Below are 12807 nucleotides of genomic sequence, written 5' to 3'. Positions count from 1 at the left end.
TCTTCAATGAATCTTCGGACATCGTAGATTATTAGCTCTATTTTCATATTTAGTCATATGTTTCTAAAATGTGTAATAGTTGGCACTAGAGGCCTATTATGAGAAGTTTACGGGGGCTTATTTTGCGGACTGGGGTTTATGGGTGCCAAAATGATGTGGTCTATAAGGCTTATTTAAAGATGCATATGAGATGGTTTGGCTCTGAAAAAGACCGCCTGGAACTTGCTTGATAAGTAAGCTTATCTGTAACCGAAAATAGGATATAGAGGGCTGCTTGGGACCACAATTGAACAATTGAACATTCAGAGTTTCGCTCTAATCGGGTTTGGCGCAGTACGTAGACTCATAGAAACACGTTTCGACTTTCTAAATACCTGGATAGACATTGGTACTAGAATATTAACTCATTAGGTTGTAAAAACACTTGAATACCTTGAAAGTAATAAATCCGGCTGGATGGAATTACATGAAACTCACATGCTCTTTTTAAATAAAATGTAAATGTCAAAATTGGTCAATATTTGCGTTTCGATATTTAAATGAATTTGACCCTGCTTTTGAAATGCTAAGTATTTTATGTCAGTATGAAGTACATTATAAAACAGTTATCATCTTATCATCAAATGTGTTCCTTCAATCGTTTTGGTCGCGTTTATGGTAATATGGTAACTGAGAACTTTTAATATTTATAATAAAATGCAAATAGACTGTGCTGAAATGAACATGAGATATAATGATAAAGACAATATTTCTCAACTTATGCTATCAATATCTGTCTTAGCAGTATAATGTTGCAGGACATTGGGGAAAGTAATGAAATAAATATCTTTCGAACCAATAAAAGAATAGCATACTGTCAAAAAACATCTACGTATTCACGCTTGTTTTATACTAAAAGAATAAGAATCAAGATAGTGTTTCAACAAAATAACTGCTTATTTGCAGCTGAAATAGGAGAGCGATAGCGTGCAATAAAATGTTTTCGAACCTTTAGCATTTTATTTTAATAGTATATGCGTCTCAAAGAAAAATCTAATAGCTAAACTAGAAAAAGAAATATTCAAATAAGTCATAAACATGGTATTTCAAACATTTTATTCCTTTGTAAAAACAGTTTATATTTTAGCTTACTCAGTGACAAAAGTTCCACAGTTTGGCAACCGTATTGCCCACTCAGACCCAAAAAACACATGCGCAGCATTTATGCCACATGACACAGTTTGGGAAGAACTTTTAGAGCACAACAGAAACTTATGCATTTCTAACTAAGTCTACTTAGTGGCAAAAGAAAATGTTTTGCCACCAATAAATCCATTTAAAAACATATCAAACATATGCCCAGCTCTTGTTCAGCATATTCAGTGTCAAATAGACCAAATATGGCAACCATGATGTGATTTGATCACATTCTGGCAATCAAAAAGGCCATTCACAGAGGCATATTTCCTTTCTGGTCAACAACATTTTCTTTACTATGTACTTCACTTTATTTCGTATTTTTAAAACAATAGAATTTGCAATGCTCTGGTACGGATCATTTTATTGATGATTCTGCGTTATATATGCATAATGCGATAGTTCGATTTGCATACATACAGCGTTAAAGAAGGATACGGCGTACAAGAGAATACTGCGTAATTTATGAATATCGTGTAGAAATAGTATCACGTAATAGAGAGAACCAGTGGCGTAGCAGAGAAGAACTGCGTTAAGGAAGAAAGTTGAATTATAGAGGAATACTTGGTTATAGAAGAATATCGAGTAACAGAGAGATACTTCGTCACAGAGGGATACCACGTAGAAGAATGATACAGCGTTTTAGAGGGATGTCGCGTTATATAAGGATACCATGAAATATAAGGATTCCACGTACTATATGGATACCACGTCAAAGAGGGATACCATGTTATAGAGGGATATTGGGTTATAGAGCGATACCGTATTTGAGAGGGGGTACCTCGTTAAAGAGGGTTACCAAGTAAAAGAGGTATACCACGTAAGAGAGAGATTAAATGTTATAGAGGGATACCATTCATTAAGGATACCACGTATAATAAAGAGATCCTGTAATAAACGGATACTATGTAGTAGAGGGATACCACGTAATAGTGATACCGCGTGCGGCGTTATAGAGGGATACTATGTAATATAAAGATACCACTTAACAACGTACATTACCAAGAAATAGAGAGATGACATCTGATAGAGAAATACCATGTTATAGAGGGATGTAACGTAAACGGTAGATATCATGAAATAGAGATATACCACGTAACAGACAGAAACCATGTAATACAGAGATACCAAGTAATATAGAGATATCATGTACTAGACGGATTACATGTAATAGAGGGATGCCACGTAATAGAGAGATAAAATGTAACAGACGGATTACATGTCATAGAGGGATACCACGTAATTGAGAGATATCATGTAACAGACGGATTACATGTTATTGAGGAATACCACGTAATAAGTGAATAAGTAATTGATAGAAACCACGTAATCAAGATATACATATAATAGAGAGATACCGTATAAAAGAGGGATATTGTCTTCCGCGTTATAGAGGTATACTGCGTAATATACAGATATCCTGTAACAATCGGATACCACATCATAGATACCATGTTATTCAGGGATACTACGTTATAGAGGGACACCATGTAATAAAGAGATACCACGTAATAGAGATATACCGTGTAATACAGAAATACTACGTAATAGTGGGATGCCATGTATTAAAGAGAAACCACATAATAGAGACAAACCACGTAATAGAGGGATACCGTGTAATAGAGAGAAACCACGCAATAGAGAGATACAGCCCAATAGAGGGATACCATGTAATAAAGAGATACCACGTAATAGAGTCAATCCACGTAATGAGGGCTACCCTGTAATAGAGAGAAACCACATAATAAAGTCAAACCACGTAATGAGGGATACCCTGTAATAGAGAGAAACCACATAATAAAGTCAAACCACGATATGAGGGATACCCTGTAATAGAGAGAAACCACATAATAAAGTCAAACCACGTAATGAGGGCTACCCTGTAATAGAGAGAAACCACGTAATAAAGGAATACCACGTAATGAGGGATCCCACGTAATATAGGGAAAGCATGTCATTGAGAGATACAATATAATAGAGGGGTCCCACGTAATAGAGGCATACAACGTTATAGAGAGATATCATGTCATAGACAAGTACCACATAATATAAGGATACCACGTAATAGATGAAAAACACGTATTAGAGGGGTACACGTAAAACAGGGATATTTTGTAACAGAGGGAAACCACGTAGTAGAAGGATACAACGTTATAGAGAGATAAAACGTAAAAGAGGGATACCACGTTATATAGGGATACCTCGTAATTTAGGGGTACAACGTTATAGAGGGACACCACGCAATAGCCCTTATGATACTACGTAATGAAGGGATACCACGTTATAGATGGATACCACGTTATAGAGCGATACCACGTAATAGAGAGATAATATGTAATAAAGAGAAACCACCTAACAGAGGGATACTACGTAATAGATGGATATCACGTGTTAGAGGGATATTATGTAACAGAGGGATAAAATGTAAAAGAGAGATACCGTGTAATAGAGAGATGCCATGTAATAGAGAGATATCAAGTAATAGAGAGAAACCACGTTAAAGAGGGATACCATGATATGGAGGGACCCGGTTAATATAGAGAGATGATACATTATAGAGAGAAATCACGTTAAAGAGGGATACCACGTGATATAGAGATCCCGTGTTATAAAGAGGTACACTGAAATAGAGGGGAACCGCGTAATAGAGGGATACTGTGTACCGCGTTTTAGAGGGATACCGTGTTGTAGATGGATATTGCATAATATGTGTATTCTGCGTTATTCAGAGATAGTTCGATTTGAATATATACCGCGTTAAAGAAGGATACTGCGTACAAGAGGATACTGCGTAATAGATGAATATGGATTAAAAATAGAGTGATATCACGAAATAGAGAGAACCAGTGAAGAATATTGCATTATAAAGGGCTACTACGTAATAGAAGAATATCGAGTAACAGAGAGACTTCGTCAGAGAGGGATACCACGTAGAAGAGGGATACTACGTATAGAGGGACAACGTGGAACCCCTCTTTAACACGCTGTCCCTCTATTACGTAGTATCCCTCTTCTACGTGGCATCCATCTATAACGAAGTATCGCGTACTATAGGTGGATACTGTATTATAGAGGGATACTGCGTAATACAGGGATACAACGTACTAGAGGGATATCGTGTTATTGGGAGATACCGTGTTATAGATGGACATTGCATAGTATAATATTATGTATTCCGTGTTATAGAGGGATACTGCGTAATATAGGGATATCGTGTAGTTGTAGAGTGATTTTACGTAATAGTGAGTGAACCAGAGGAGTAACAGATGGGAAATGCGTTATAGATCAATACTGTGTTGTAGATGGATAACGCGTTATAGAGGGATAGCGCTATATAGAGGGATACCGCGTTTTAGAGGGGTACCACGCAATAGAGAGATAAGACGTAATAGAGGGATACCATGTTACAGTGGGATACTCCGTAATAGAGGAATACCACGTTATAGAGGTATACCACGTGCAATTGATGGATTATGCGTAATAGATGGATTTTGCGTAAAACAGAGAAAATAGAGGGACTCGAATAGTAAAGGAGAAATTCTACGTCAAAACATTGCGAAGTAGATGGATATCGTTTAATAGAGGGATAACGCGAAAAAATGAATACAGCGCTAAAGAGGGATACCGCGTAAAAGAGTCATACTGTGGTATGAAGCGATTCTGCGTAAAAGCATTGTACTGCGTTAAAGAGACATACTGCGTTATTGAGGGATAGCGAGTAAGAGTTGGACATTGCTTAATAGAGGGATACTGTGTTTCAGACGGATACAGTGTTATGGAGCCGCAATCGAGGGATACAGTGTTATAGAGACGTAATCAAGGGATACGGTGTTATAGAGACGTAATCGAGGGATACAGTGTTATAGAGACGCAATACAAGGATACAGTGTTATGTAGACGCAATCGAGGGATACAGTGTTACAGAGTATTCGAGGGATACAGTGTTATAGAGACGCAATCGAGGGATACAGCATTATAGGGACGCAATCGAGGGATACAGTGTTATAGGGACGTAATACATAGATACAGTGTTATAGAGACGTAATCGAGGGATACAGTGTTATAGAGACGTAATACATAGATACAGTGTTATAGAGACGTAATCGAGGGATACAGTGTTATAGAGACGCATTAAAGGGATACAGTGTTATAGAGCCGCAATACAGGGATAGAGTGTTATAAAGACGTAATCGAGGGATACAGTGTTATAGAGACGCAATCGAGGGATACAGCGTTATAGGGACGCAATCGAGGGATACAGTGTTGAAGAGACGAAATACATAGATACAGTGTTATAGAGACGTAATCGAGGGATACAGTGTTATGGAGACGCATTAAATGGGTACAGTGTTATAGGGACGCAATCGAGGGATACAGTGTTTTGGAGACGCAATCGAGGGATACAGAGTTATAGAGACGCAATACAGGGATATAGTGTTATAGAGACGTTAATACAGGGATACAGTGTTATAAAGACTTAACAGAGGGATACAGTGTTATAGAGACGCAATACAGGGATACAGTGTTATAAAGACGCAATAAAGGGATACAGTGTTATAGAGACGCAATCGAGGGATACAGCGTTATAGAGACGCAATACAGGGATAGATTTTTTTAGAGACATTATCGAGGAATACAGCGTTATAGAGACGCAATCGAGGGATACAGTGTTGTAGAGACGCAATCGAGGGATACAGTGTTATAGAGACGCAATCGAGGGATACAGTGTTATAGAGACGCAATCGAAGGATACAGTGTTATAGAGACGCAATACAGGGATAGAGTGTTATAGAGACGCAATCGAGGGATACAGTGTTATAGAGACGCAATACATGGATACAGTGTTATAGAGACATAATCGAGTGATGCATTGTTATAAAGACGTAATCAAGGGATACGGTGTTATACAGACGTAATCGAGGGATACAGTGTTATAGAGGCGTAATCGATGGATACAGTGTTATAGAGACTTAATACAGGGATACATTGTTATGGAGACGTAACAGAGGGTCATGTTGTTATAGAGACGTAACAGAGGGATACAGTGTTAAAGAGACACAATCGAGGGATACAGTGTTATAGAGATACAATACAGGGATACAGCGTTTAAGAGACGCAACAGAGGGATACAATGTTATAGAGACGTTACAGAGGGATACAGTGTTATAGAGACGTAACAGATGGATACAGTGTTATAGATACGTAATCGGCGGATACAGTGTTATAGAGACGTAATCAAGGGATGCAGTGTTATGGAGACGTAATCGATGGTTACAGTGTTATAGAGACGTTATCGAGGAATACAGTGTTATAGAGTCGTATTCGAGGGATACAGTGTTATAGAGACGTAATACAGGGGTACAGTATTATAGAGACGTAATCGAGGGATGCAGTGTTATGGAGACGCATTACAGGGATACAGTGTTATAAAGACGTATTCGATGGTTACAGTGTTATAGAGACGTTATCAAGGAATACAGTGTTATAGAGACGTATTCGAGGAATACAGTGTTATAGAGACGTAATCGATGGTTACAGTGTTATAGAGACGTATTCGAGGAATATATTGTTATAGAGACGTATTCGAGGAATACATTGTTATAGAGACGTAATCGATGGTTACAGTGTTATAGAGACGTTATCGAGGAATACAGTGTTAAAGCGACGTAATCGAAGAATACAGTGTTATAGTGACGTAATCGATGGTTACAGTGTTATAGAGACGTTATCAAGAAATACAGTGTTATAGAGACGTGATTGAGGAATACAGTGCTATAGAGACGTAATTGATGGTTACAGTGTTATAAAGACATATTTGATGGATATCGCGCAATAGAGGTATGCTAGAGAATACCGTGTAGGTATGAACCTTTGTACTCATTATATCGATAAATATAACAAGAAGCACCACATTTGAATAAACGATGCATTTTAATAGTTTTTGGTTATGAAATAAAAAGTGAAATATTATGTTTATATATATCGTTCATAGAAATATTTTGTAATTGTTTTGGTTTCTTTGGGATACAGATTGCCCCGTTGATACAGTTTGTAGTACGTTAGTAGAATGAACGAGAAACACATTTAATATTAAACTGATTACATGGATCGACAAGCACCGTCATATCAATTTACAAATACAGGTAATATTGATACCTGAAAGTCAGTAGTTAAAAGTACAGTTTCCTCATGAAGCGCATCCCATAAAACATGATCGTCCCTTTCAACTCGAAATATAAAAATATAACCTAATAATAGAGTTACGGACATTATTATGCATAAAACGAACATTGACATATACTAGCTAAAATATTGCTTATTATAGCTCTGATGTACATCTATTTCAGATTTGTTTAAATGAATATATATACATGAAATGTTTTATCGCTTATGAATAAAATAAAAATACTAATGCTTTGTAACTAATTATTAATAACTTTATTCATACAGTCTTATACATTAGGTATATATGATGAAATAAGTAGAGCATGCAAAAACTGTTTGTTTTGTCACTTGACTAAATTTCCAATTATTGTATTTGTGGGTGTGTAAGCTTATTCATACTCGCACTCGGGCCTTGCCAATTCGGCGAGTGCTCCGATAAGATTGTAAGTCATTTTAGGTTTTTGGAGCATAGTGCACAGATAGAATGTGGCCCTGTTTAGATCCATCCTGGTTCTTTAAAATGCACCAGTGCATAGCACTGTCACACGGGACCCCCCATTAATATCCCTCCCGAAAGACGATTTGTATTTTTAGTTGAGCGGCGGGGAATTGATCATACGACCCCTGGTTTGACAGACAAGTGTGTGACCACTAGACCACGGATCCGCCACAGTTATTGTAAACATACGGGAAATGTTTTTATAGTACCCGACGATATGTCCCTAATTGAGATATGGCGCATGTATAGTGTATTGTCATCAAGTTCATGCACGTCTCTGGCAAAAGGGGCCAACCGTTTTTTTAAAAAGTAAGACAAAATAACTTCATACACAACAGCACAGTTGTAGACAACAGGTTTTATCATTTTATTGTTTCAACAAAGAACAACGAAAATTCGACTATCGATTTTTGACATTCGAATTCCAAATGTTCGATCGAGTATTCGAATATTCGTTCGCATCCGATTTAAGCAATGAATTATACATTAAGGGATTAAAATTGAATAAATCCAGAATAGAAAGAGAACTTATTGATGTATTATTTATAAGTCAATACTGATCTGAAACATATTAGACTTTTTTCCCAAGACAAGGTCAGACGAGAATAAAAAGTAAATTTAACGCTTAGAATGCTGATATGTCATTACACTCTTGACTTTATTTCACTCTTAAATTCAAAAGCATGTGGAAAAACTACCCAAGTTATTGTTCTATTTATTCGGTTATTTCATAATACAAAACTGTTGATATTCTGTTCTATACTGTTCTTTGTAGATTGTGAGGGTGTCCCTTTAACACCAGCGTTGAATTTATGGCTTTTATTCTTGACTTAAATAGCCGAAGTTGCTTTATTCTATAACTTCTACATTTGTGTGCTATTATGTGAGCACAACATAAGCTTGCAGCAACGCAAATTACGCTATTGATTTAAATGTAGACGATTATATTATGGTCAAGGAAGTAGAAGAACAAATATCTTTACAATGAGCATCCAAGTGTTGAACGACTGAATGTGAACGTCATATATAGACAATAGAAGCACATGATCGTGTAACATTATAACGAAAAATCCATCATTTCATTATCTTGACTACCAGTATACAATTTCAATTTAACGGCTTTGGTTACTTTACATATTCACCAGACGTAACGAGATGTGAAATGAGCAGGAATTTTATTTGTGTTAAAAATTTATCTTTACGAAAACTGGTGCATATGATCTTTAACAAAATTAATAATTAACTAAACGGTGTAACTATCTGAAAGAACTTAAATCAGTACAAAGGTTGTTGATATATTAAACATAAACAAAATGGCTGAGGGCTACCAAACGACCGTACACGATCAAGTCGGGGGACGATCTGTCGACTCGGATCAAACGTGTGCCGACGACAACGTTCCCGGTCGGAAGGGAAAACGTTGTGATCCCTGTAGAACCAACGGGAGGTGGAATGATGCGGTGGTGCTGTGTAAAACCTGCCAACAACACCAGTGTGAGGAGTGCTCAATGAACCACTCCTTGAATGACATCATGGTTGGACACGATCTACAAGGTTTGGAGGAAGAAGACCAAAGGAAAATATGCATCAAACACAAGCACGATTTAAACATATACTGTGTGGACCACGATGAAATGTGTTGTGGACTCTGTGGTGTAATGTACCATAAGCAATGCACTGAAGTCACTGATATCAAATCAGGTATGAAAATATCGCTTGCAAATTTACATGGCAGATGTGAATATATTGACAAAGGTGATGAAAAACGAATCCAAGCTTACCGCAGCCAGGTGAAAGTCATTCCCGAACAAATCGATATCATGAAAAATGAGATAGATAAACTGTTTGATGATTTCAAGTGCAACGTTGTTCATAGTACCCGTGATGCAGTCAAGACTGAATCAAAGAAAATAGATGAAGAGAAAATAGTTCGAACGGCAATTACTAAAGATACTGATACAACATTAGCTACAAACATTGACGATTTCAATAGAATTCGTTTGTTTACCAAAAAGATAAGACAACACAAAAATGCGATTTCAAAACAAGAGTCCGATAAACATGTTCTGGATTTCATTTTTGAATTCAACAAGACACTGCTTTCTTTCATACAAAGCGGGGATGACATCGGTTCACTCCACATCGAGAAGACGTTCACCAAGGCAACATCCGGGTCGTTTGTACGTCCTATTATGTTACGTTTGTTGGCGTCTAGGAGTTTGAAGCAGGGTGAAGATGGTGATAAAGAACCTGCCATCTCCGGTCTAGACTTCCTTCCAGACGGCAGAATTGTAGCTGTCGATAATTTTGACCGCAGGCTTATAGTGACTGATCAGCAGCTAAACAATCTGGCTACACATCTCCTTGCTTCAACACCACAAGACATTGTCACAACTAGTGATAAAAATGTTGCTATTACCACCGCTGGTTACCGTAAGATCTTAAATTTTAACATAAACGCAGATGACACAATCATCGAATTACCTTCTTTTCACTGCAATCGTGAATACGAGACTATATCCACCATGCCGGGAGATTGGTTTTGTGCTACCACAATCAGACACAAGTACCCTGTGGGCAAGGTTTCCGGCACTTTAGGGGAGAAGGAGTTTGAGCCCAATCTTCCAATGAAACAGTTGAAATATAAAGAAGCCGTCACTACGTACATTCAAAACCGTCAAATTGTGGTTCTCAGTGACTCTTCTGATAATTCTATTAATTTTCACGACGTAAGCGGCAACACCGTTATTACCACAGTAGTAAGACACGCCAGCATCCAGATACCTCGTGGTGTCTGTGTAGGTCCCGGGGACTGCGTGTTTGTGTGTAGTAGGGACACTAACTCTATCGTGCAATTGTCTCCCACTGGAAGATTGATTGGATCTTGTAAAGTGGAGATGAGCAGGCCCCGTCGTGTGGCTGTGTCCAAGGACGGTACAAAGCTTGTGGTGTCGAACATGGTCAATGGGAACAGAAAACTTCAGATTTATGAATTGCAATAAAACTACCCAGTACAGTGATATTCTTATTTAACGAAGTGAAATAATTGAATTCCTTATTCTGAGCTATATATCGTATATAGTATCCCAGACACATTTATTACAGATGAGATATATATCTTGTTGTTTAATGGCAAATATCTAACTACTTGAATGAACGTGATGCTTTAATACATGCTTCCTTTTCATGTTGACTGTTTTTCTTGTTAAATTGTTATAATAACTGTTTGTGTTGGTAGTCCAAACCCATTGACTGTACTTAATATGTTCGTGATAAATGGTTGAATAGCTTTGTGTGTGCTATTCGTGGAGTAGACATTGGATATCTTATAATCGTTATTATCATTACACTATTGTATCTATAGTTCGATATAAATTTATTACAATTACATTCCGTAATTATATTCATATTTATGAAGCATCTTAAAGCTGCCCTATCACATATTTACCGTTTTGCAGTTTTTGTTTTGTATTTGAATGAGCAAATATTTACGTAAGTATCTGCCAATCAGTGATAAAAGACTGCTGACAAAAGATCAGATCGCAGATTTTCATATTTCCGTTCGAAAATTAATGATTTATGGCTAAAACCCTTACTAACGGTCTTATATGACTGGTTTACATGCATTGTTGCATGTATTAGCTAGTTCATATACAAAAACTATAGAAAATAGTCAAAACTTTCAATCATTGAGCGTGCAGCTTTAAATTAAGTTTTTTTTTTATTATTCCTTAATATCTACAATTACGAAGGTATTTTTCCACATGTACATTATGTTTTGCTCATACATATATAGCTTTAGCTTCTAATAAATAAACAATATAAAGTGGTGTTCTTATAACCGTACAACATTTGATAATACTCGATTATTGTATGAGTGGTAAAATAATTCTGTTACACGGCCACTTCAGTAATACTTGATATTATTAATCGTGATTACGACATTTGGAAATTATGGTATGTGTTCCCGACATTCTAAGTCGTTCGGTTATGGGCTTGGGCTGGTTTAAAATAGTTTAATAGGTCAACATCTCAGGTCAAAATACATTGAAATAATTCAATTGAGGCCATATTTCTACCCGATGTTAATGAACCAAAAAATGTTCATTTATTTTGGATCAAGTATGAATATGAGCCATGCCTTATTATGACAGTAGTTTGCAATAACCACCGATGCATGCTTGAATATTTACCCTTTGCAACGTCGGTACAGATATAAGTGTGACTTTAATCGGTTATTTTTATGAACATATTGATCCCAAATTATAAGTGGGACTATTTGTATTTCCTTAGGGCTTAACAACCCCATACTGATCCATAGGGGTATGGGGCGGACTAACCCACTCCCCAAAAATACCTTAGTGTTTTTTTTTATTGATTACGTGGTGAAAAACATTCGGACAACAATTTGATGAACAGCAATGCTAATAACAGGGAGGCATTCGTTACAGTGCCGTACGCCTTAGTCAGCGGGGCTACAATGCGAATACCGGAAAGGCATCGTTACAGCGGCGTACGCCTTAGTCAGCGGGGCTAAAATGCGAATACCGGGAAGGCACTAGTTACAGCGGCGTACGCTGGAGTCGGCGGGGCTACAATGCGAGTACCGGGAATGCACTCGTTACAGTGGCGTACGCCGGAGTCGGCGGGGCTACAATGCGAGTACCTGGGAAGGCACTAGTTACAGTGGCGTACGCCGGAGTCGGCGGGGCTACAATGCGAATACCGGGAAGGCACTAGTTACAGCGGCGTACGCCGGAGTCGGCGGGGCTACAATGCGAGTACCGGGAATGCACTAGTTACAGTGGCGTACGCCGGAGTCGGCGGGGCTACAATGCGAGTACCGGGAAGGCACTCGTTACAGTGGCGTACGCCGGAGTCTGCGGGGCTTAAATGCGAATACCGGGAAGGCACTCGTTACAGCGGCGTACGCCGGAGTCGGTGGGGCTACAATGCGAGTACCGGGA

The 12807-nt window shown here is 37.9% G+C and overlaps 1 protein-coding gene across 1 annotated transcript; it reads left to right on the top strand.

Moving 5' to 3' along the window:
• The first annotated feature begins 9153 nt into the window (after nt 1–9153).
• Nucleotides 9154–10842, top strand: LOC128219361 (uncharacterized). The gene has a single exon (XM_052927168.1). The coding sequence runs from the start codon at nt 9154–9156 to the stop codon at nt 10840–10842; it is 1689 nt and encodes a 562-aa protein (XP_052783128.1).
• Nucleotides 10843–12807: the final 1965 nt, after the last annotated feature.

Source organism: Mya arenaria, chromosome 15 (assembly GCF_026914265.1).
Source record: "Mya arenaria isolate MELC-2E11 chromosome 15, ASM2691426v1".
Lineage (NCBI taxonomy): Eukaryota > Metazoa > Mollusca > Bivalvia > Myida > Myidae > Mya > Mya arenaria.
Note: the sequence above shows the minus strand (reverse complement) of the source record. Positions and strands in the feature narration are given on the sequence as shown.